The sequence below is a fragment of the Myodes glareolus genome, chromosome 4, assembly GCF_982192425.1.
Source record: "Myodes glareolus chromosome 4, mMyoGla1.1, whole genome shotgun sequence".
Classification (NCBI taxonomy): Eukaryota; Metazoa; Chordata; class Mammalia; order Rodentia; family Cricetidae; genus Myodes; species Myodes glareolus.
In genome coordinates, this window is record NC_142029.1 from 109,621,551 (window position 1) to 109,648,353 (window position 26,803).

The 26,803-nt window shown below is 42.0% G+C and overlaps 1 protein-coding gene across 3 annotated transcripts in view; it reads left to right on the top strand.

Annotated features, from left to right (window-relative positions):
• Positions 1-26,803, top strand: part of Fat3 (FAT atypical cadherin 3) — a 459,541-nt gene that overhangs the window by 114,812 nt on the left and 317,926 nt on the right. For all 3 annotated transcript variants that reach the window (XM_085689898.2, XM_087905857.1, XM_085689900.2), the window contains exon 2: positions 15,785-16,099. In XM_085689898.2, coding sequence (XP_085546024.2) covers positions 15,785-16,099 — 315 coding nt within the window. The remainder of the gene's footprint in view (positions 1-15,784; positions 16,100-26,803) is intronic.

Genomic DNA, 26,803 nt, shown 5'->3' on the forward strand with positions numbered 1-26,803 from the left:
ATAAATGCTGATGATGGGAGAGAAAGGAGACCTTCCTGTGCTGTTCAGAAAGTGTTAGCTCATATAACTCAGTACAGAAGTCCCTTCCCCCAAAAAACTATTGTATCGCTGAGCTAAACGGCTTCTGGGGATTCAAAAGTGTCAGAACTATCACAACACACAAATGTGTACACCTTCATGTTTACTGCTGCTTCAGTTCAATAACCAATTCATGGAACAATCCTAGGTGTCTGTCAACAGATTAATCAATAAAGAAAACATTTTCTTTGTACACAGGAAAGATTTAACAAGCTATAAAGAGAGACATAGTTATGTCATTTTTGGGGAAAAATAGGTAGACCTAGAGATCATTATGCTAAGCCAAATAAGACAGAAAAAATACTATATGTTCTCTAATATGTAAAACATTGTGGGGGGGGGCCTGGTAGTAGGAGAACACTTTTTAGGAAAAGCAAGTGGACTCATGGAATGGTAGAGGTGCATATAAAGGAGAAGTTTGAGGGGAATACAAAGAACATAAGATACATGTATGAAAACTCATAATAAGACTCAACATTTGTACAGTAAATGTACAGTATGCAACTGAGAACAAAAGAAAAATGTATTAGTTAACATATATGTTAGTGAATATGTGGATGAGTATAAGGAGGTATTTTAGATCTCCACCCCAACCTCCCACTCTGTCTCCTGTTTCTTACCTAAATGCTGTATTCTTATCCCATGTTATAAAATCTCTTCAATGTTGCGGAATATTTCTTTACACTGTGTGAAGATGTGTCACTGTAATTGGTTTAATAAAGAGCCGAATGGCCAATGGCTAGGCAGGAGAAAACAGGCAGGATTTCTGGGCGAGAAAGAACAGTGAGAAGAAGAGAGGTGGAGATATTCCTGGAGATGCGGAGAATGCTGGACGTACAGAAGTGGAGAAGAGGTTTAAAAAAGCCACATGTTAGAACATACATTAACTTCAGTTATAAGAGCTAGTGGGACAAGTGTAAGCTACAGGCTAAGCTTTCATAATTAATAAGAAGTCTCCACGTTATTATTTGGGGGCTGGCAGTCCAAAGATAGTCCGAGGAGCCTGCTACAATTCTCCCATAGCTGCCTTACTTCCTGGGAATTCATATAGGCTACTTGTGATAGAGTTCATGGCCACCCTCTTGATACCTGTTTTCCTAGGCATCCCTTGCCAGTGTTTGGGGCATCTCCAGAGACTCCTAGACTGTACCCCCAGGTGAAGATATATCCTGACGCAGTTTTCCCCCTTTTCCTTTGTGGTGGAGGTGTTTTGTAATAAGCCTGACAACAGTGGGACCTTCTGTGGCTTTTGTGAGTGCTAATTTGAATCTGACAGTTCCAGTCAAGTCTCCACAGAACTGCTCTCTAAAAGTCCAAGGGAAGCTTCGTGTCCTTCTTGACTCACGCGTCACCACCCTTTGGCATGGCAAGACTTCCCCCTTTTCCCTGTATCCTGCAGCCCATCACCCCAACTCAACAGAGAGCATGGCTGATCTCTGTTGCACTAGAGGTCTGAGCTATTTTTGTTACATGGTAAACTTGTATTCGAGGGTTGTTTCCACAGGAAGACGCCAGTTAAAACCCAGTCTCTTCATTTTAAACGCTATCGGCAGGTACAGACCCAAAAAGCTTCTGGTGGAAAAATATTTTTATTCAGTGTATTTTATATGAACAGGGCAATCTGTCTTTCCAGCACTTTCAGACGCATTGCTCAGTTAGTTATCTTAGCAGCCCTGTAGATTAGGTGTCCTTTTCCTGTTATCAGCCCCATCTCCCGAAGACGGAAACAGACATGATGAGAAATTTATTGGCTGGCTAAAGGTCACACCACCACTTAACGACAGAGTCAGACCCTGACCCAAGTGTGTCTCCAGATTTTATGGCATGACATCATCTGGTAATTACTGAGATAATACAGCTTAAATTGGTCAGAATCTGTCAATCAATCACTGTATTAAGGAATGCAATTGTGGCTACTTTGGGAAAGTCTTACAAGATACAAGGTAGCTGAGAGTTCTTTCCTGAGGTGCTCTGTCTCCCTTGTAACCCTGTGATTGCAGCAACCTTGGATGTGAAGGGGGAGCACAGAGGGGGTGTGGGAAAGGGCAGAACTGCATTCTTCATCACTGTGTTGCATCTAGTTCACTCTTGCAGCCTGACTTATAAAGGAATTTCAACTTGACCTTTGTTTACTCATGGACCTCGTTCTCTTCACATCTATGGGGTAGTTTTCTGTTTATGCTGTTATTTTAGCAAACATTCATGGGAGACCTATGGCCCATCCTTGTGTTCAGTGCTATTCACACGGAGACAGTTACTATTGACTTTTTGTTGTTGTTGTTAATACAGTTTTTATTGAATTATATATTTTTCTCTGCTCCCCTCCCTTTCTACCTTCCCCACCCTCTCTCATGATCCCCATGCTCCCAATTTACTTAGGAGATCTTGTATTTTCCTACTTCTCATGTAGATTTGATCCATGTATGTCTCTCTTAAGGTCCTCTTTGTTCTCTGGGATTGTGATTTGTCTAAAAGTTACTTATGACTGAGTATATATAACATTTATTTTTCTGGGTCTGAGTTACCTTACTCAATATGGTGTTTTCTAGATCCATCCATTTGCCTTCAAATTTCAAGATTTTTTTTTTTTTGCTGTGTAATACTCCATTGTGTAAATGTACCACATCTTCTTTATCCATTCTTTGGTCGAGAGGCATTTTTGTTGTTTCCAGGTTCTAGCTAGGACAAATAATGATGCTATGAACATAGTTCAGCACATGCCCTTGTGGTAAGATTAAGCAACCTTTGGTTATAAACCCAAAAGTGGTTTTGCTGGGTCTTGAGGTAGATTGTTTCCTAATTTTCTGAGAAATCACTATACTGATTTCCAAAGTGGCTGTACCAGCTTGCATTCCCACCAGGAATGCAGAAGTGTTCCCTTTACCCCACATCCTCTCCAGCATAAGTTGTCATCAGTGTTTTTGATCTTGGCCATTCTTGCAGGTGTAAGATGGAATCTCAGAGGTGTTTTGATTTGCATTTCTCTGATGACTACGGATGTTGAACATTTCCTTAAGTGTCTTTTACCCATTTTAGATTCCTCTGTTGAGAGTTCTTTTTTTAGGTCTGTGCCCCATTTTTTATTGGATTATTGTTCTTTTGAATTTTTTGAATTTTTTGCATATTTTGGAAATCAAACCTCTGTCTGATGTTGGGTTAGTGAAGATCTTTTCCCATTCTGTAGGCTATCGTTTTGTCTTGTTGACTGTGTTCTTTGCTTTACCAAGGCTTTTCAGTTTCAGGAGGTCCCATTTATTAATTGTTTCTCTCAGTTTTGTGCTACTGGGGTTATATTTAGGAAGCGATCTCCTGTGCCAATGCGTTCAAGTGTACTTCACACTTTCTCTTCTATGAGGTTCAGTGTGGCTGGCTTTATGTTGAGGTCTTTGATCTATTTGGACTTGAGTTTGTGCATGGTGATAGATATGGATCTATTTTCATTATTCTACATGTTGATGTCCAGTTATGCCAGCACCATTTGTTAAATATGTTTTCTCTTTTCCATTTGATATTTTTTTAATTCTTTGTCAAAAATCAGATGTTCAAATTAATATCCAGGTAATTCATTCAGTTCCATTGGTCCTCCTGTCTGTTTTTATGCCAATACCAGACTGTTTTCAGTACTGGAGCTCTGTAGTAGAGTTTGAAATAAGGGATTGTAATGCCTCCAGAAGTTCTTTTATTGTACAGGATTGTTTTGGCTGTTATGGCTTTTTTTTCTTTTCCGTATGAAGTTGAGTACTGTTCTTTCTAGGTCTGTGAAGATTTTTGCTGGGATTTTGCTGAGCATTGCATTGAATCTGTAAATTGCTTTTAGTAAGATTGGCATTTTTACTGTGTTAATTCTACCTTCCCAAGAGCCTTGGAGATCTTTCATCTTTCTGGTGTCTTCTTCAATTTCTTTGTTCAAAGATTTAAAATTTTTGTCATACAAGTCTTCCACTTGTTTGGTTAGAGTTACTCCAAAATATTTTATGCTATTTGTGACTATTGTGAAGGGTGATGTTTCTCTGATTTCTTTCTCAGCCCATTTATCATCTGTGTACAGAAGAACTACTTATTTTTTGAGTTAATCTTTTATCCTGCTATATTACTGAAAGTGGTTATGAGGTTCAGTGTGATTGGTTCTATATCAAGGTCTTTGATCCATTTGGACTTGAGTTTTGTGCATGGTGATAGATAAGGATCTCTTTTTATTGTTCTACATGTTGATATCCAGTTATGCCGGCACCATTTGTTGACTACTGACTTTTTCTGCCCAGCTGGAATATTAAAATGGAAATTGATGCATAGTGGCTAGTGGCTACTGGTGGTGCTTGAAACTTGCCTTGGAGTTTCAGAAGGGGTAATGACCAAACCTATGAAAAAGAAGTAGAAAGGGACTATAGGAAATCTCCACATGGCCTGAGCTGATTCAGTTGCTGAATTCGATTCCTGGGAGGGGCCTTGGTTCTATCCACTTCATTACCTCATATGACATCCACCTTTCTGTTTGGATATTGCAGGGAAAGAAGTTGCAGACAAAGACAGCAGGCGTCTCCTTTCCCTCTGACTTCGCCTTGGCTATCTTCTGTGTCAGTTTGAATCAGTCTGGGTAAAAACCAAGTCCTGGCTGCTTCCTGCGAAGCTGCCACCCTTTATTTGATTGAGCCCGGATAACTTAGAAAGCCCGCCAGCCAGTTGCTTTGTGTTAGAGAAAAATGCACAAGAACTGTGAGTTCTCTCAGCAAAGTGACTGCCTAAAGCTGAACGAGTCTACAGTGGGCCCTGAGACTGGAACAGCTAACACAGGTGCTGAGGGTTTGTGAGAAATTGCTGATACTCAGACTTGAGCTGGAGTCAGATCCTCAGGATCCAGAGGCCTCTCCGTCTTCACACTCCAGGCTGCCTGAGTCAGCAGAGAAAGTAGCTGGAGGCATTAGTTGACCAGAGCTGAACGCACCATTGACAGTGTGCTTCTTGTTCTTTACAGATCACTCCACAAATGTTTGTGTTGAGCTGTAAAGCATTAGTTTAGGTTGAATTATGTAACTTAATTTAATTTGGTGTCAGTGAGATCCATATCTAATACGGTATTATCGATGTGATGCTCTCTCTTCTGAGAATGAATTTATGTGGGTGATTAAAGCGCCTGCACTTATGGGGACGTCACAGTTCTAAAATGCTAATGAGCATGATCAGGGTGGTGGTGCGAAAAGTTCAAAGCGGGAAATGTGCCATGGTGTTTCCGCTCAAGGCATGATGCGGGCATGTAGGCTCCTCTCTACGTCTCTCCATTTCCGTCTTCCTGGAAACACCTCCCCATCAGAACAAAGAAGTCAGAGGTAATTCTTTTCCAAACCGGTTGTGACAGAACACACTTCGGCATTCAGAAATGAGGCTTTTGCGGTGGGTAATGGTGTAATCGGTTTTGCCAGCAGCAGAATGTACAGTCTTATTAGAGATGGGGAAAAGAAAGTGCCACCTTAATTTACCTCCAGGCATCAGAGCAATAACTTGAGGTGCCTGAGGCTGCCTCTGTAAAGGCACTTTAGTCACATGGTAAAAATATTTTTTAGTCTGCTGCCTGCTTTCAGTGAGGGACAGTTCTCCCAAGTTAATAAAGGAAATCCATCCAGCTCCTAGCCTGACAATCATGACATGCTATTTTTAATCTTTGTCAACATGAAATCTACAGAAGACATTTAACAGTTAAAGTGAGATTTCCCCACCCCCTTTACAACCTCCGTGTTTCCCCTAGAAAAATAAACTGATGGCGGTCCTGCGAGACGGACAGGTCACAAGGAGGACTTTCCCCAGAATCGAGGGAAGCCAGACTTTTATCCTGATACCTTCAGCTGGAAGCTGCTTTCTGTTATCTTATACTTCAGGGACCAAGTTCATTATAGTAACCATCAAACCAAAACGTCCTCAGCTGTGGGTCTTCCCTGTGTCTGCTCTCTGGTTGTATGGGGGATGTGATCTTTAATTAGTTCGGGTTATAAAATATTGCAGGGAATTTCCCAGCCCCCTTTGCTTTGTCTTCAGGTCAGCTAATGCAATTGTTTTAATTGTGGTTGAGCTATCGCTTTGACTAGGTTTCCTAGAGTGCCCTTTACCAATGAATGGTCATATGCACTGGGAAATCATGAAACTTGTGGAAAGCTGGAAATAGAAAAGCCCTAATCGGGTGCCTATTAATAGTGGTGCAGAGTCAGGGCCCTGATGCCATTAAATGTCAGTGTTCATGTGTGTAAAGTGAGCACCATCCAGGAACGCAGCAGTCAGCTGTGCGTGGAGCATATGTATGGACATGAACACACGTGCATACACGCTTGCTTTCTGCCTCCTCCTCCCTCCCTCCCTCCTTTGACTTTTTCTAATATGGATTTCCATTTTCTGCCATCGATGATGGATTGAGTTCAAGGAAGTGACAGGAGCATGCTGCTGCCTTTGAACCTGTACTTCAGACGCACGCTGTTTTATCTTTCCTCTCGGCTTGTCATCTGTCCTACCAGTGAATTCTGACACGTGCAAATTAATAATCATTCAGTCCAAATGAGTGGGGTGACCTCTGGGCCCACATGATGTACTCAGAAGAAACAGAGGCATCACTCATGAGCTCAGAGACTTTGCAGTTTAATGAGAGAGGCAAGGTACCCTCTCTCATTATTTCTATTGTTTGTGTGTGTAGACACACATGTATACATGTATATGTGTATAAATTACCTGTTTCTAATGGGCTGACGGTTTACAGTCATTCGGTGTAACGACATTCTGTGTCAGTGTGGCGTGGACTGCAGAAAAGAATGGTTGCTTTGTGAAAGACTTAATTACCAGTTGTAGTGGCCTCTAGTTTGGAAATGGAGACCTAAAGCAAGTCAAGAAAACAGTGCCACGTAATACAAAGTCCCCAGATGCACAAATGCAGGGTAGAGAGACAGTCTGTCAGCTTGTTTGACAAACCCCATGATGTTTATACGGCAGTGGAGAAGTCGGGGGTGGGGGGGTCGGTAATTTGTTCCTAAGAAGATTCCGTGTATGGTGACAGACGTGGACTTCCATCTTTGCGATTTAGTCATGTCCATAGAATTTAAGAAGTAATAATTGATTCCTAGGATTTAGGAAAATACGTAGTGGAAGTATGTATATTGCCTTAGAAAAACCTAGTTATTTTACAATAGCCATGTAAAAATCAAAAAGGTCTAATAGTTAAAGTATTAATTACTGACTGGGCACCTAGCTAAACACCAAGCATAGTAAACAGTGTTTCTCACAGTTGTGAAAAGCAGCCTAACTATGTCCTCACAGCTGTAGGTGTGATGAAGGGTTGTCCTCACCTGAAAGACAAAGAAAGTGATATTGAGAGATGCTATGCCTTCTGTGGGGGACATCAGTAACAAAGGACAAGGAAAATTCTAGGCCTTTGGCCCCACTTTCTCTGTGCTGTGTCGAGAGCCTGTCTGCTCCCCTCCCTCTCTCATACATGTGTTGCATCATGTGTGTGTTGTTTCTTATTGTATGCAGGCATCCTATTTTCTTCCTTCTATTTAGTTTTTGAAAGACCAAACCAAGCTGGGGGATGGTATAATGGGTAAGAATTGCTTGCCATGCAAGTGTTGGGGCCTGAGTTCACATGGACACAGCTGCTGTATACACTCACAAAAGTAAGATGAAACTGTCACAGTAGGGATTCCCCATCTTATGAACTGATTGCTGCTAATTACTGCTAAAATCAATAAGCACTGATTGTTTTTATTCCTGTAAAAATAGAGTTCTCTCTCTATCTACTAGATTCAGTTTTCATGGACAAAAACGGACTTGCTTCCGACTTCTTTGAGATGGTACCATGCCGGGGCATCATCTCATCATGGCAAAGGTTACAGCGAAGGAGAGGGACGCTACATGAATCACATTATCCCAATGAATTACTGCTGTCATCTGAACTCCAAGAGACACGCTGTTCCAAATGGGAGTCCTAAGTGACTTGTGCCTGTCCATTGGAGGCTGTGAATTATTACGTAATGGGAGCTAAATCGTAGTTTTTCACTGTAGAACAGTTGTGGCTCCCGGATCCAGATCTCTCTCCAAAGACAAGTCGAGCCATGGAAAACAGAATGCGAGCCAGCAAGCCGCACAGATTCCTCTGGGAGCCAGGCTTCTTGGGAGGTCAGCACCTAGCCGAGGCAGGGAGGGCAGCACAGGCTTGTTTGGGGAATTATTCTTCCCCTCTTATCGTTTTTGGACGGTTCCCAGCTGTCACGACACCTGTCTACTGGACCAGTATTTGAAACCTCTCTGGTCTATGCTTGCTGCTCCAGTTTGACGGTAGAAACGGGGAATACGATGTTTCTGAGGCCATTGGCTGTGAACAACTCTTAGTTAGAGGTTTAATATTGTTTCTCTGCAGGAATGTACACAAATGGCCAATTAAGCCCAGTCATTAAAATAAAGTATTTTTATAGCCAATTCAAGAATCCTGTGCCGGCCATGTCTTTGAAACACTTAATTGTTATGAATAAATATATTTCACATTTACCTCCCTTGCTCACTATCCTTGCTGTTAAAAGTGGTCATAGTAGGTTTTACGGTCTTCCTGACAAGAGTTTTTTTTTTTGTTTGTTTTTATGGTCTTTACCTACTGGTGTGGTCTCTGGCAAAGAGCTGCTGTGCAGGCAGTGGGTCACATCTGTGCTTTGTGCCGGGCACCCGGAGGGTAAAAGATGAGTTGGACATTGCTCCCTTAAGGCACTGATAGACGGACAGACAGGCAGAAAACTGCAGGACTGTGCACTAAATGCCACAAACCGGAATATAATGACAGCAGGAGAATAGAGGTCCTGTCGGCTTGAGGACTTGTTTCTTAATTTTACAAAGTAAAGTCTTCACTTAATGAATTAGGACGGAAAGGAGATTATTTGCACGCACACACCCATGTGCATGCATGCTTGTGTGCTTGCGTGTCTATGCCATGAGTGCCTGAATGCATGTGTGCATGCGTATGTGTGTGTGTCTGTGCTTGTGAGTGCATATGTGTGTGTGCACATGTGTGTGTGCCCCCACGTGAGTATGTGTTAGGGAGGGTTACTCCAGTTGGATTGTACCATGGTAATATAGGGAGAAGGATTCAGAAAGTTTGTTATACATGGGGAATCTTGGCAGAGGGAGCCTGACCCGAGGAGATATTAGAAGGAGACTTGCTACCTCCTCTCAAGGGACTCTGAAGCTGGTGCACCAGTCTGACCATACCCAAGCCAGACTTTCTAGGTAACAACTGGGCTCTTAGGCCACACTGGAAGACTACCACCAACTGTGCCCTTGAGTGGTCTTGTTAGAGGGAAGCAGCCCTTCTCCTTCACCTTGACTTAGGGGTCTGTATGCATCTCTGATCATGGCCTTTGGCCATGTGACGGAGGCGCGTTGGAAGGTCGCAGGTCGAACATGGTGTTTTGCTTCTTGTATGTACCACTAGACTCTCTGAGGTGTCTCTGCAGCAGAGTGACCTCACAGGTCTACATCTGCCGGGTCTGTGTGGGTGATGCACAGCCTGCACCAACCAGTGAAGAACTGAGAGTTTCTTAGCTGTGCCCCCTACTATTTTAATTAAATCCTTCTTTTAACAGTTCATTCTCGCTCTGCTCTCCTGGGATGTCTAGGTGTGCTCTTTTGCTTTGTAGCTTATTGCCACACGTTGGACACCATTAATGGATATGACAAAGATGATAAGTCTCTGCTAGGTTTCCCCTGGATATCAGGAGCCACAGGGCCTCTGGAGATAGAAGCAGCACACACACACACACACACACACACACACACACACACACACACACTCAAGCCTAATTTATTGTGTGCACACTATATGCAATATCTGTAGGTGTGGGGTTCGTGCTGAGTAAGATAGACAGGGTCTGCTATGCCCTGGACCCCAGCATCAGCAGACTAGTGGAGGAGAGCCACTGACTCCATTATTAAGGCTGTGAATAAATCCACTCCTCAAAAGGACAGGGCAGTGCTTCCACGGCTGCTAAGTGTGGATGAGATTTAGAGCAGACAGCCGGTTCGAAGCATCCCAAACAGCCTCCTGTGTGTGTGCCGGGGAAATGATTCATTTGGGAAAGTGTTTGAGGGTCTAAGTTCAGTCCTCAGCAGTCGTGGAGAAAAGCAGAGCGTGGTGGTACATGATTATAACCCTTGTGCAGGAGGATAGCGTAAGTGTGCCGGCCAGGTAGTCTCATCTACTCAGCATGATCAAGGTCCCAGTGAATCTCACCATTTCAAAAGCCAAGAAGGTTCCTGAGGAATGACAACACCTGATTTTAAAGCATGTGCACATATTCCCACATTTAACTATGCACACACACACACACACACACACACACTCATTCACATACATACTGCACAATGCAACCTATGTTCAGAGTCATCTTCTGAAACTCTGGGATTAGTGGTGTGTCCTCCACTAGTGTCACACTCCCCACCCTTGGCCTCTCTGTACAGTCTTACGTAGCATCCTGGGATTTACCTGTACTTATTTCTGAACTCAGACAGGTACAAGGAAGAACGGAATATGTAGCAGCAGCTGCAAGAACCCAAAACCCTCATTTCTAGACCCCGCCCGCATTTCTCTGCGTCTCTGTAGAATGCTCTGCAGTTAGCTGAGAGCTGTGCATGCCGAGTGGAGGTCTCCACCTCCAGCCACACCTCCTGCCACTCTGGCAGCCAGCTCGTCTCCGGATCCCAGGGTCTTGCCAGTTCCACGCACACCTTGATTGTCCCTAGGTCAGAAGTGTGCCAGCCAGGACAACACAGCCAGAATACCAACATGAATCAAGACACTTTGCATGATCTTGTATTTCCCCAGTATCATTGTCATTTTTGAAAATCATAAATGTTTCTGATTTTATACATATTATTTACTTTATTTTATAGGTAGTTCTTTACAAATGTCTTTACAACGGGAGGAAAATCAACATAACTTTTCATCCATGACTTGCGAATACAGGATGATCAACTCACGGATCTCAGTCATGGTAGTCAAAAACTATCATTAACCTGCATTGCTATTTAAATAGCTTGTGAACATGAAGTCATTTAAATATAAAAATATTTTAAGAGATTAAATTTTTTTTCATGCGACCAAAATCAGTATGGTAACAACGTGGTCCTAAAAATTGCCTTCTTTTTCTCTCCTGTCTTTTTCCCTTCTCATTCATGGTCAGCATCTAGGTGCTTAACAGATACACAAGCTTTCTTCACAGAATTCTGTCATGGAGACCACAGGGTTCCTTTGTCTCCTTGTTAGCATAGTCTAGAGCTGTATTTATCTAGGTCTCCTCAGTGCCTCTGGCGCTGTCTATAGCCCAAGTGGGCACATTTCATCTCAATTAGGGGCTTCAGAAGAATGCAAGGCAGGGGAGTGTCAGAGGTTACAGCCTTTTAATGGGATGAAATTCAAATGAAAATTGGAAAACAATCCAAGAAATCTACAGATGATGAGAACTGAGGAAACTCAATTAGGAAAAACTATAGACTTTCCTCCTTTGGGGGTTTGGTTTCTTTATGCGGCTGTAGTGGCCTATTTGGTGATAAATAAATAGAGAAGCTCAGGGCTTACCGCCTCCATTGGAAAGAAAGGTAAGTTACTCTAAGGCCTTTGTGTCTGTGCCCTCCCTACGATCTGATCAGCCAAAGCTAATTAGAGAAGTTTGACATTTTCTGTCATTCACCATCATTGCCCAAAGAAAACAAAGTATTTTGGTGAGGTTCAATGTGAATAAATGAAGCAAAGCAGAACTTTTGTGGAGGGGTTTTCCCATGGGAAGCTCCAGTACGCACGTCTAAGTAGACGCAGATGGACGTTTTCTGTCACTGCTCGTCATTGGGTGAGAAACAGTACTAAACTCTACCTGATCCCTTTATTCTGTTGTATGTTTCATTTTTGCTACCTAGAATGAGTCTGACCTGGGAAATAAAGCCAGCTCTTTATTTGTTTGGTAAGTAGCCTCTATATGGTGTGCACCGCTGTTGGCAGGACCTTGGTTTCTTAGGTAAACATCAAATTACCACGCAGGTCAGAAGGCATTCTCTTGGGGAAACAGTGTGCGAGGGGTCTGCTTTCACTACCTTACTGGGTAGTTATTTGAGGCTGTTACTCCTGTTTTGCCTTCTAAGCTTCGAAGTATACAGATTGAATCTACACGCTTCGCTTGCAGCTTGCTTATCTGTAGGAGAAGCATGGGGACGTCTCCCAAAAAGAATAAAATTGGCACCTTTAAGTTCTGCGGGTCAGGAGCCCACAGCAGAGCAGCTCCTGAGTTCAGTTCAGTTCAGGGAGCCTTTTGAGGAAAGCCGCTTCTAAACAAAGCTGGAATTCCCAGTCTGCATTCTAGGAGACTCCAAAATACCATCCTGAGTTAGAAAGATGAAGTCCTACAACAAATAGATCTAAAGATTGGATGAAGGTACAGCTAATACCTACAGCACTCCTTATTAAGGCTCATCTTACGAGCCAAAGGTCATGCTCAGCTATTTCATTTAATTAAAATTAAACCCTCCATACTGCTGGGTGGTGGTGGCGCACACCTTTAATCCCAGCACTAGGGAGGCAGAGGCAGACAGATCTCTGTGAGTTTGAGAAAAGCCTGGTCTACAGAGCTAGTTCCAGGATAAGCTCCAAAGCTACAGAGAAACCCTATCTCAAAAAAACCAAATAAATAAATAAATAAATAAATTTTAAAAACTCCATATTTTTAACCCTAAAGAATTCTGTGCTGTGGACATATTTTGGCTTAATTAAAGTTATACCTCTAGCAAGCTATAACAAACTTGCTGGCATCATCTCTGCCAATCATAGGTTTTTGTCTTATTACAACTGGAACACCTTCGCCACTGAGTTAAATCATTAAACTTGAGGAAGGAAGAGGAAGGAATGATTCAAAGACAGGAAATATGGCTCTGTGGCAAAGAGCACTGACTGCTCTTGCAGAGAACATGGGTTCAACTCCCAGCACCCACATCACATCGGTCACAACCACCTGTAACTTCAGTTCCAGGGAATCTGAAGTCCTCTGAGCTGCACTGGCACATGTAAACTCCTGCAAGTATACACACACACACACTCACACACTCACGCACACACACACACACACACACACACACACACACACACACACGTACACGCACACGTATTCAGGCACATGCACACAAACATGCACGTGCACACATACACATAAATAAAAGTAATAATTATATTTTAAAATTAAAAGAATGATCCAAACATTCTGACTGGTGAATTCAATTTTTACCATTCCAGGTGACAGAGTATAGTGTATTGTAACTTTTGTATTTTTCCTAATAAATGTTGCTCACTATATAAACCGAAAATTTCTGGTAGTAGTTTCCCCAAGCACACCTGCTCCTGATACACATATTCTGCGAGATAACAGATCAAGCACACTCAGCAATGGTGTGCAGGAATAGGGAGATGACTTGGTGAACTGCTTTCCTTTCTTCCCTAACATATGTAAGTGCTGGGTATAAAAATACGTGCTTATAATGCAGGCTCTGGTGGAAAACAGATAGGTTAGTTTATAGCTTGCCTAAACTAACCGGAAATCCCAGGCCAATGAGAGATTCTGTCAAAAAAAGAAAGAAAGAAAGAAAGAAAGAAAGAAAGGAAGGAAGGAAGGAAGGAAGGAAGGAAGGAAGGAAGGAAGGAAGGAAGGAAGGAAGGAAGGAAAGAAGGAAGGAAGGAAGAAAGGAAGGACAGAAGAATAAAAAGGTGGCTAGCATCTGGGAAACAAATCCAAAGTGAATATCTGGTTTCCACGTGCACACATCACGTGTGCAAGTGCTTACATCCACATGAATAAACAAGCACACAGACATGTACAACACACAAAACATGTTTTTTCCCTCCTAAGAAAATATTTTCGGGGCTGGGGAGATGGCTCAGTGGCTGAGAGCACTGGCTGCTGCTCTGGAGAACCTGGGTTCAGTTCCTAGCACCCAAAATGACATCTCACTACTGTCTGGGACTCCAGTTCCAGGGGATCTGATGCCCTCATGTGGACATACATGCCAGCAAAAACACGAGTGCATATGAAATAAAAATAAGGAAAAAAGGAAATTGTTTTAAAGAAGAATAGAAAAATAGAGAGTTAAAAAGCTTTTTTTTTTTCTTAGCATGGGTTTTATTATCAAAAACATGTCCTTACGTAGAGTGGCATCTCAGTTAAATCTCACATTATGCACATGGTGAGTCCCGTTTCTGGCGCATCACTGTGACAAATTCTTTGTGGTGAATAAGTTTGGTGCTGAGGCCGCATCATCAGCTGCCTCATCTCTTTTGAGTATTTCACCTGTACTGAGGGGCACTGATCGTTGGCTATGCCAGTCTGGGTCTGTGCAGATTCTGTCTCCCTGTCCAGCGGCAATACCTGAGAGCTGCTTTCACAAGCTCTGCAGGCCAAAGGAGACAAAAGGCCAGGAAGAATGAAGGCGCTGAGAGGGTCCTGGGAGCCAGCTCCTGAGGCCTTTCCCGTGGACTTTCTGATGTTTGAGGGTTTAGTGAACCCTATACCTTGAAAGAGCATCCTAACTAATTTTGAGATGTCCTAAGCGGGCATCTGGTTTTTCCTAATAGTAATTGTGCTTAGGCCTGTATCCCCGTGATAACTTTCTGTGGCGTGGCTACTGGTGATGGCTGTGATGTGGCATAAGAAAGCACAGTATTGTCTTTTAGGCGTCTCTGGCTGTTACTTGATTTTCTGTTTGGCTTCTGTTTCGACTATGAAATAAGAAAGCCATGAGGAAGTAGTTTAGGCGACTTTTTTTCCACCTAATTTAAAATGATTGCCCATGAGCCTCTCTCTCAGAGTGGTTGAGGGTTTATTTAAGGCCCTCGGTAGAGTCCTTGAGGGAGATGAAGCTCATTTAGACAGTATATTGATATGGCTTCTTCCCTGACTGTTGCAGAATAGCTGTGACATTTGATTCTTCAGGAAAACAGGATGGTGCAGGCTTACATCTTTGCAGGTGAAACATTTTCCAATCTAACAGACAAGAAAATATTTGATTCCTGTAAATGAGTAGATAAAATAATTTACCTGAGAAGAGTGTTTGTTTTGTATGAAATCAATTCAGTGTCACATCAAATAGAGAGATTGGCTTGCAAGATGGGACTTATTTTGTCTCTTAATCCACTGTCTTCTCACTCCTTCATTTTGTCTGTGGATGTGGTGTGTGTGTGTGTGTGTGTGTGTGTGTGTGTGTGTGTGTGTATGTGCATGGTTTGAGTGTGTGTAAAAAAGAGAACGATAGAATACCACTGTCTTTTCATTCCTCCATTTTGTCTCTTGTGTGTATGTGATGTGATGTGTGTGTGTGAACAACTGTCTTCTTATTCCCTCATTCCTTCATATAGTTTATGTGCATGTGGAGGGGGTATGTGTGCATACACATGAGCACATATGTATCTTACATGTCTGTCTTGGAAATGCAAAGTAAGTGTAATTCGAGTTGACAAATAAGGGAACTACACAGTTGAGTCCCGCAGACAATCGTTTCCTTATATAAAGAGTAACATCACGATTTAATCTCATATTATGCATTTGCTAATCTTCTTCAATATGCCAAGATTATTTGTGCTGCCCTCAGGAATTCTGGGGGACTCACTTAACTGCCTTCCTTTGCTTAAGCTGTCATGTGCTCTGTGTTTTCTCCTTAGGAGTCATCACGGCTGCTGACATTCTTGATCGAGAGACAACAGGGTCGTACTGGCTGACCGTGTATGCCACAGACAGGGGCGTGGTCCCTCTCTATTCCACCATTGAGGTCTACATAGAAGTTGAAGATGTGAATGACAATGCCCCACTGACCTCGGAACCCATCTATTATCCCGTTGTCATGGAGAACTCTCCCAAGGATGTGTCTGTCATTCAGATACAAGCTGAAGATCCTGACTCTGGTTCCAATGAAAAACTGACCTATAGGATTACAAGTGGAAACCCACAGAACTTTTTTGCCATCAATATCAAAACAGGTAAGGGCATACTTGGCTGAACTGAAATTGGCTGTCTAGTTTTACATGCGTTGTCGGGCCCTTGCTGATGCTGGTTTTTCTATTTTGTTGTCCAGAATACAGAGTCTCCTTCTCTAGAAGTAGTTTTTGCCAAGGTAGATGCTTTTCCTGTCTACTTGGGATGTTTTAATCTCACCTGACACAGAGGTGAACTGATGTATTAAGAACCAGAAGCAACACAGAAAACCAGCTGCAGGTTTGCTCCGCTCGTTGTAACATGTGCTCCAGGACCACTCGAATGGTCAGCTGCCTTCTCTCCTTGAGAGCAGGGCAGTTGGCCTACGCTGGGTTCTTTATGAGAGCTAGCATTGTAAGGTCTCTAGTTCTAGGTCCTTCTGCTTTGCTTGATTTCACTCCGGCTTGTTGGAAATGAACCTCTAAAAGGCTGAAATCTAAGCTCAGAGATTTTCAGCCCGACGTTCTCTATCAATGAAGTGTCAGTGTTCCAAAGAATTTTCCGTATCTGTGTCAATATTTGCACAAAAATTGGCAAAATTTAATTTCTGACCTTTTTCTCAGAAGGTTTCTAAAGGTTATAATAAGAATTGAATTTGCTAAGTGCATCTTGCAAAGGCACACTGATGAAGCCAATGCAGACTTTGACTGAGTGTGTCCTGACCAGGATGCCCACTGGACTGTGGCTTTGTGGTGGAGTCAACCTCAGCATTCTGCTGCTCTCCTGTGCTATGTGACTTTTAGATCTGAGCAAAGACATCGAGCCCTCAGGGAGAACGTAATGGATGGGGTTTTAATTAATTGAGATTGAGAATAATGGAATTCACATTGCTCTGGGCAGGCGGGTTAACATTGGTCAGCGTTGGGCTTGGTTGATGCTTGTTAGTGTGGAGAGACTTTCCTCAGGAGCCTTGATGAAATTAGTAATTATTCACCTTATTTGTGAAAAGGGAAAGATTCAGTGGCCTTTATGTCCTTTGTAAATATCAAGTTCTAGTTCACAAACTTTGAAGGTTGATATTTTTGGTTGTTTGGTTGTTTGTTTGTTTGTTTTTATAACCCTACTTCTGGGTCAGTCAGTCAATTTTCAAGCCTATTTCAAGGGTCTTAAAAGTATTTGGTCAGGACTTGACTTCTGTTTCATTATAAAAGAAGGTGGTAGCAGCTGGCAGTGTCTGGCTAAGGCTTACGTGTACTAGAAGGCGAGAGCTCAGATAAAGGTGCCCGGCCCCGCATCTGCGGAGCACAAAGCACAGACCATCACCATATGCCTGAGGGTTAAGTCCTTGTATTGCGCCAAGAAGACCTCGTGCTCCACTTCTGTGCTGTAACATAGGACTATAAAATGTGGATAAAAATGAATTCAAATACTTTACAGATTTAACAGGGAGAAAGGAGAGGGAAGGGGGAAGGAGAAAAGCAAAGCAAAGGAAATGTCGACAAATGAGTTGTGAGTGGCATTTGATGCCTCACACTCAACATATGATCGCTTCTTGACCTGTTGTCATTTCAGTCACCAGAGGACCCGACACCCTGCTTTTGAGTTAAAAGACTCTACAGAGGGACAAGTTCAGCTGCTACTGACGTTACTTAGAGTTGAAAAAGAAAAATACTTCCTTGGGGCAGACCTAGACTTCCCTGGCCATCCATCCCAGCCTAATGAGTTCCAGGCCAGTGAGAGACCTTGTTTCAGAAATAACATAGACAGTGTGGCTGAAGAATAACCTTCAACGTTGTCCCCTGGCAGCCACACACACATGTGGTCATGTGCACACACACACACACACACACACACACACACACAAATATATATACACATGTGAACATACACGCTTACATACACACACATTCTTACAATACAGGATGGCCATTACAGATAATATGTATCTGGTGTGAAGAACTTTGACTAGACCTTGGGTGCTTTGTGCTTACTGTCTTTTATGCTCATGAATTTTCAGAAAGCCTTACATTATCATAATGTGGCTTACATTGCATAATAAGAACCTTAATTGTATTCATAATTTCTCTGTCTTTGCCAGAGATTTTTAAAAAATGTACCCAGAATGACATTTTCATCTAACTTGTCTAATTTTCCCAAAGAAATGGACAGCATGCCTTGGCTTTCAGACATAATATAAGAAAATAATATATCTTGTTTATTCAGTTATTATGATTTTTGCACTCATTTCTTTTTATCACAAAAATCCTGTTGTATGGAGGCCATGAGTTAGTTCCCGGCTGCTTAGCCCCGAAATAATTACACAAAAGCTGTATTAATTAAACCACTGCTTGGCCCATTAGCTCTAGCTTCTTATTGGATAACTCTTACATAGTAATTTAACCCATCTCCATTAATCTGTACATCACCAGGAGGTTGGGGCCTACCAGCAAAGTTTTAGCATGTCTGTCTCTGGCAGCAGCTTCATAGTTTCTCCAAACTCTGCCTCCTTTCACCTAGCATTCTGTTTAGTTTTCCCTGCCTAGCTCTGTTCCCCTATAGCTCCACTATAAACCCAAAGCAGTTCCTTTATTAATCAATGATATTCGCAGCATATAGAGGGGAATCCCACATCATCTCCCTCTTTCTGTTTAAATGAAAAGGAAGGTTTTAACTTTAACATAGTAAAATTACATATAACAAACATGTATCAAGCAATAATTAGTTACAATATTTATATCTTCTTTATCTTTTATCATAACTAAGGAAAACTACAACTGTAACTATAAATTCTTCAACTCCACCAAAGATTCCAGAAGGATATAATATTATCTAAGTAAACAGGAAGTGCATTGTAAGCAACTTCCAAAACTTTAGAATCTTGCTGCCTGGACAGTCACCCAAAGTTCTTCTGTACCATTGGGGCATCCAATCTTCAGCCTACAGGCCCATAGTATCCATCAAACTTTTCCATGAAACAGGAAATTTCAAAGACAGTTCTGTCTATATTGGCAGTTTGTCTGCAGAATGCCTGGCAGACGCTTTTATGAAGCAGGAATCCCAAAGGATTGTCTCACCTTTAGGCAAGTTCAGCAGTCTTTTTTCTGTGGGTCCTGCATGCCCAGTTCATAAAGAAGTCCAGACAAGAGCAGTTTCTTGCCCAAACTAAACTATGGCTAACCAACTCCATAAGGAGTCTCTGTGATGCCCATCTTCCTCTTGAAGTAGACTGGAGCTTCCAGGAGCATATGTGTCTCACTGCCATGAAAAGTCCTAAGTTCTTAAAAGATTTTAAATGCCATATTCTGAAGGACATTGAAAGATTTGAAGAATGCCGAACTGAAATATATCTCTATGTATCTAAAACACTTAATTTACATGATTACAAGCTTGGCTATTATAGATGAATATCTATTACATTTTTAATTACATTTTTAAATGAGCTGCACAAACACAATAATACCTTAATCAAAAACAGAAATGTACATATAACAAAACTGACCTTAAAATTGTATCAATAAACTAAGGTCTATACCAATGCAAATCTCTATAGCATATCCACTTTTAAATGAAAACAAACCTTTGTAAACAATATTATGGAAGGTGAGTATAGTTTTCTCCAAACTGCTTCCTGCTATTTATTGGGTGAAGTAATTTTTTAAAGATGATTAATTTATTTACTTATTTATTTATTATTATACAATATTCTGTCTGTGTGTATGCCTAAAGGCCAGAAGAGGGAACCAGACCCCATTACAGATGGTTGTGAGCTACCATGTGGTTGCTGGGAATTGAACTCAGAACCTTTGGAAGAGCAGGCAATGCTCTTAACCTCTGAGCCATCTCTCCAGCCCCGGGGGAAGTCATTTTTGAGGGGGGTTCAAGGCAACCTTTCGAGGAGTCTTGGTCCATCAAACCACATTAGTCTGGAAGCAATCCATAGGTTCTCATCCTCCTTGGAAACAAAAGAAGAACCTCTTTTCCAAAGCAACATTTCCTTATATCCATATTTTGAAATCAAGATACCTTTAAAGTATATATGTTGGTTTAGTTTACCAATCCCTGGAATCAAATGTCTCTCTATAGTCAATAAATTCAAAGAAGACACAATAATATACACAATCCAGACACTGTGAATTTTCCATTTTTATGTGACTTATTTTGCTTATAATCTATGACTGTATGTACTCTGTCTCTTTAAAGACTTTGTTTTAATTTTTCAAAACCATTTACTTCTTTTTATAGCTCTCTATACTCTTTTCTCTCCCAAGTCTACATACATTTATCCAACACTGTGACCCATTTAGAGGTCTTTTATGTCCGAATCTGCCCTATTGTGTATCTGTAATTTTTTTCCTGTCCAGGAGCACTTCTTAAAATGCTAAGCTCTTCTTATGAACTTAAGTGGCCACATTACCGGGGGAAATAGGTCCCTGCCTGCTTGTTCCACCCAGTTCTGCATGGCAGAGCTGTTTGTTTCCTCTGAGAGCCATGCTCACAGTCACATTTTTAGGCACACAGCTGGTCTATGTTGCCATTAAGCAAGTTGTCACAAATCCCATTTAAATGCTTGGTCTCCTGAAAGAGCCAGAGGTTGTGCTGGTGGTATGGCCCAGAAAGAAGGTATTTCAAAACACTGAGGCTTTTTTTCTGTTACCGCTGAGTCAGGAACACCTCTCTTAAAGGAGCTGTGTCATGCTGCCAGAAAACAAGGAGAAACTGTGTTAAACTCTGTGCTTTTGTGTCTAGAAATCCTTTTCAAGCTCTCTCAGGTTTTTATGTGGATTTAGTTGGCCACATTGGCATGCCAATTTATTATATGGAGATTGCTAGCTAGTTTCCGGCCACTTAGCCCCAAAATAATTACACAGAAACTGCATTAATTAAATCACTGTTTGGCCCATTAGCTCTAGCTTCTTATTGGCTAACTCTTACATAATAATTTAACCCATCTCCTTTAATCTGTGCTTCACCAGGAGGTTGTGGCCTACCAGCAAATTTTCAGCACATCTGTCTCTGGCAACAGCGCCATGGATTCTCCCTGACTCCGCCTCCTTTCTCCCAGCATTCCATTTAGTTTTCCCCACCTAGCTCTGTTCCCCTATAGCTCTGCTATAGGCCCAACGCAGTTCCTTTATTTATCAATGGTAACCCCAGTATACAGAGGGAAATCCCACATCAAAATCCTAAAAATAAGATCATAAGCTTAGGATATGTTTTCAGCTTTAAAGGGACGAGAAGTACTATGAAAGTCACAGAAGAGTTGACACTTATGGCCAGCGACAGAACCGATACTGATGTGCAGGAGGTTTATTGACTATATGGTTGGCAAGGGTGATGGTCAGGGAGGAATTGCTTTATGTTTAGAATCAGGTCTTTAAACCTTTGCCCTGGACTTCATGAATGTGAAACCCTATGACCACCACAGAGAACACACAATAAATCAGTCATTGCTGGTATCAGCAGCTTTCTGTCCTTGGACAAGTTACTGATTCCCTCTGTAGGTCTGTCTGTGGGGCACTATCTTTATTAGGCTAATTGATATGGAAATACCTTGCCCACGGTGGGTGATACCATTCCCTAGCAATCCTGAACCGTGTAAAAGTGAATAAACTGAGCTGGGAAAAAGCAAGCAAGCGAGCATGCATGTTTTCATTTCTGCTCTTGACTGTGAGTATAACGTAACCAGAGGTCTCAAGCTCCTCCCACTGAGAGCTGGAACTATGAACTGCAATAAACGTCTTTAAGTTGCTTTTTGTAAGAATGTTTCTCACAGTTGCAGAAATGAAGCTAGAACAATGAGTAAGGATTGCTGCGAGGAATTTGGGAGTCCCATGAGGATGTAACCACACTGCCTAGCACAGCAAAGTCCCATGATAAATGATGTCCTGTCTGCTTTATGCTAATGGCAGGAATGTGCATTAATGTCTTTAAGCTTAGGTTTCTTCTCTGGAAAGTGAATACATCTTTGCTTACAGCACAGTTATTACTCATGGACCATGGAAGTCACAATGCATGTAGAGTATGCTAGTGAAATGCAGAACTTTTTAAGAAATGTCTGTAACTAGGACCATATTTCTCTTTTTCTTTATGTTGGAGTGGAGATGGTGTGTAAGTGTTTATGGGTGTGTATATGTTGTATGGGTGGGAGATTGTGTTTGTACATAGACATATGGAAGTCTGAGACTAAACTCAAAACACAACTGTTATTCTTCAGATACTGTTCACCTTGGTTTTGTTTGCATCTCTTTCACTCTTCCTTTCTTCCTTCTTTTCTTTTTTCTTTTCCTTTCTTTTGTCTTCTTTCTCTCTTTCTCTTCCTTTCTTCCTTGTTTTCTTTCTTTTGTTTCTTTCATTCTTTCTTCTTCCTGTCTTCCTTCCTTTCTCCTCTCCTCTCTCTCTCTCTCTCTCTCTCTCTCTTTCTCTCTCTTCATTTCTTTCTTCCTTCCTGTTTTTCTTTCCTTTTTGAACAGAGTCTTTCAACAGCCTGAAGCTTGTCAATTAGACTCTGCTGGTTTACTAGTGGGCAACAGGCATACAGCTGTCTCTATCACCCCAGGGCTGGTATTACAAGTCCATGCTATTCTGCTCAGCTTTGTATGTGTGTGCTGGGGATTGAACCCATGTCCTCTCATGCTTATGCAGCAAGTATTTTGCTTACTGCACTATGATTGCTACGTTTTGTTTCATTTTTGTAGCACTGGGGGTCAAGCTCACTGAAGCCTGTGAGTTCCTTTCTCAGGATATTGTTCTTGTGGGGAGAATCTGATCAACTCGCTGATAGTAGTTTTAATTTTGGAATTTTTTCTGTCTTTATGAAGTCATTAGTGTTAAATAGTGGCAAAAACTTTGAAACAGTATTTTTCAACAATGAATCAAGACATATGGCTAACCAGGACAAAGCAAAGATTTGTGTTTTATATTTTTAAACCGGAAATGTCGCTTATTCTAGTAAAGTAACCCTTTATTCTCTCTATGATAGAGATAAAATTTAAAGAGTTTTGCTTTGTTCTTGAAATGTGCTACAGGATAAATAAAGATTAAAACGATTAAACGTAAATGTAAATTGTGCCAATATTCTAGGTCTCCAGTCTATAGCACATAATGGATGTCACTGACCCCCAAGTAGAGAGAGATTTCTCTGCTGAGCCAAAAGGCCCATTTGAGTTTTCCTCTACTAGATTTGAAGCCATGTAAAAATAAGTGGGTTGTGGACTTCCTTCAAGTTCTTTCTGTAAGTTAGGCCAAAAAAATAAAGGCTGTTCAGTTGGGAAGTCTTCTTTGGCCTGTACTAGTTCCAGTCAGAGCAGGTGAGATCACTCAAATGCAGCTCCCTGAGGCTCACATGTGATGAGCAAGAGGCTGTGCAATTTTCAGACTCAGGTGAAGGGGAACTGTTCTTCCTTCCAGGGCTTGCAGAGAGATGCAAGCTGCCCAACCTGTGCTCAAGCCAACAGAAATAGGGAGTAGTGGTGGGACGCTTCTCTACAGCTTCAGAACACCTGCTTTATTTCTGTCTATTGTGTTCACTCTTCATCAGCAGGCTAGCAATTGGTAGAGCTCTCACTATGCATTAGACAATGTTATTGCTATCAGTCTGTGTTCCTCACTAGACAAAGGACTGTGTATACTACAAGCAGACTGCATCTGGATGCCACTGTCTCAAAAGAGGGACTCTAGAGGAGGCTTTGCATCGCTATCTGCTGTGTAGCTCTGCGACCTCCCATTCAGTTTTGTGAAGTGTATTTTTGGTACTACTGTTGACCTGGACCCAGTATTGGTGGGCAGGAACATAGCAGAAGATGACTTCTGAGCTAAGGAGATTTAGTCTCATGAGAAGAAGGATTATCATACCTCATGCAAGTCAACTGTGTAAGAAAACTTGCATTAACTAGAAACTACTGAACTCTGTCGATGATCAGCCAAGAGTAAGGTAGCAAGTATCAGACCAAGCAGGTGGCTAGGGGAGCCTAGCAGCCTTGAATGTCCAGAGGAATAGGCTGGTCTACAGAGGCAGAGGTCTGTAGATCACCACCCGGGGAATGTAAACTAGTTCAATTAATCTCCAAAGCTAGTCCATATATACTTCAGCTACTCCAAAATGCATGCTACTGTTACAGAGGGGATTGTAAAAGATCCATGACTGCTATGTGAGATCATAGTCTCCAGATATTTGTACTTCTTTTGTCTGGGGGTTTGATGGTATTTAGGGTTCAGAGGGTCTTGAGATTTCCTGTTACATCTTTCTTTGAGAAGCCTGCCTCTTAAGTGATTGTTTAGAAGGGAAACATACAGAAGACACAGGTTCAGACATAGCATCCAAGGTTGGTAGCATGTGTCTATGAAACAGGTCTTTGTTTAACCCAGTTCTTCCCATGGAGCATTATGACTTGAGATATCTTATTTCCTGTCCACAGCTGCTATGTTTGCCTCTGATCTCTGACCCTTCCTCTGCTCCCGGGTCTGTTGTCTCACCTGCACTTAAATGGTTGCGGTTTAGGCTTAGCATCTTGGGATCAATCTGACCGAAAGATATTTTATTATCAAGTATACTAGCTATACACACACACACACACACACACACACACACACAAACCAACACACACTATCGCCAAATCATTTGAGAAAGAGGAATCTTCAAAATTGTGTCTCCCATGGGAAGGCCTCAAGTTCAACCTGTCTGTTGGTTCTTTGGGATGTAGACTTGTAGATAGCCAATATCAAAATATTGGATGGCTTGAGGTTTTTTTTTTTCAATCAGTTATAAATAATAGCCTCCTGTCTTTGGTTATGTAGTGTAAAAGATAACAGGTAACTCTCAACATTAATAAGAGAGTTAACTGAGGAACCCAAGCCATGCATCAGCCCGGTAATCACCAGGTGATCTTATTAGCTAAGGCAGCCTGTGGAGAAGCCTGGTAATTTGTGTTTCTGACAAATTCCCAGCCGAGGTGAAGTTCCCCTGAGGAGCTTAATGTGCAGTCTCTAGACATCAGTGACCTCAGGGAGGTCACCAGGGCTGAGAAACCCTGCGGAAGAGGCAGCCAGCTTTGTAAATTACCTGACTCGCTCACCTCTCAGGGCTGCAGCTTTGAGAGTCAGCTGTGAATTCCAAGTTTCTTCTCCACCGATTTCCAATCAGTTCTCACACCCTTGTTATCTTTCCCGGTTTATGAATTAGGTAAAAAGGAAAATCGTGTCCCTTTAATTGTCAGTACGAGTAAAATATCAAAGAGTCTCAAAAACGGTTGAATGTTATATAACATTTGGGTACCCTTTTTTAGCTATGAGTTTAATTGTATTGAAAACAGATAGTTTTCACACAATATATCCTGACCGTGGTTTTCCCTCCCACAACTCATCCCAGATCCTTCCCACTCCCTCCACACCCAAATCTGCACCCTTTCTTTGTGTTATTTCTGAAAACATAGTGCAAAGCAGAACTGGTAAAATACAGCTTAGACCTACATTAATAAACAAGCAATCATTATCCAATTTCAGTAAACCGCTTGAATACTTAATTGTCAGAGGAATACTACCTCACAAGACAGTAGTATTAAAAAAAAATAATTTGCTCTTCAAAGTAAGTTAAGCCCCATGCTTATGTAGAACTCTTTTTGGGGGTAATCTTCTTAGAACACCCCACGCTTATGCAGAGCTGCATTTGGGGGTAATCTGCTTAGAACACCATCTCTTCTAGGAAACCTGAAGGAAATCACCTGGAGAATTACAGAGATTTCAAGGGGAAAATACAAAGCAAGGTGAGGGGCAGGGCAAACAGCAGTGCTGGCCTTCACTGCTGCTTCCTTGCACGGCCTTCATAGGGAATGGCAACTTCTCCCAAAGCAGTGGAGATGGCGGGAACGGCAGTTGGTATTCCTAAGACCCAGGCACAGAGGAGATAACGCAGCAAATGAGTGTGGATGTAAATCACCCTTTCCCCCTTCATTCAGCCATGAAGGGAGGCCTTGTCCTATAGAATATTAAATTGTATTCATTTAATCTAGCAAGTTCAGGAGAACGAATGGGGCGCATACAGATCTATCACGGGCTGTTTGAAATGCAGAGATGACCTTTGCGTCCAGCCCATGTGCTCGAGATGGACAAGAGCCACAGGAAAGGCTTCTACGCTGTTCCTGGGCCCTGGGGAAGCTGGATAATCCCCTCTGCACCAACTCACAACTCCAAACTGGGATCAAGGCACCTCTGGGATACTGAGCGATGATTCGAGTGGCCATCTCCAAAGGAAAATATGTTCCCTCCTGTCATAGGCACTGGCTATACCTTTCGGGGCCCAGCTCTATGAAGGTACGTGTTGCTGAAGACAGTCTTGGAATTTCTCAGCCCAAATCCTTTTAGCACGTTAATTCCAATGATGTTGTTCTGTCTGAGCGCTCATGCACTTTAAAGTACCTAGCAGTTTCGTGCCCTGTACTTCATCCTTAGTGCACAACTCTCCAGCTGCTGCAATGAAGACCTCTCCAGACATTATCAATTGTCACCTACGGAGAGAAATATCCTTTCTGAGAACCACTGAAACACTGTGGAGCCCTTCACAGGACCTATTCTTCATGGTCGCTTGCAAAGGGTCCATTCGAGATAAATGACAGGGCAGAGTCATAGAAAAACAACAGCAAAGCATATATGTAGCATATGTAAGTGCATATTATTATTAATAATACATGGGAGCAGTTCGATGGAGGAAGGGGAGGGGGAAAATGATGCAATTATATTTTACTGAAAATGAAAAGAAAAATATAAAAGGAAGAAAT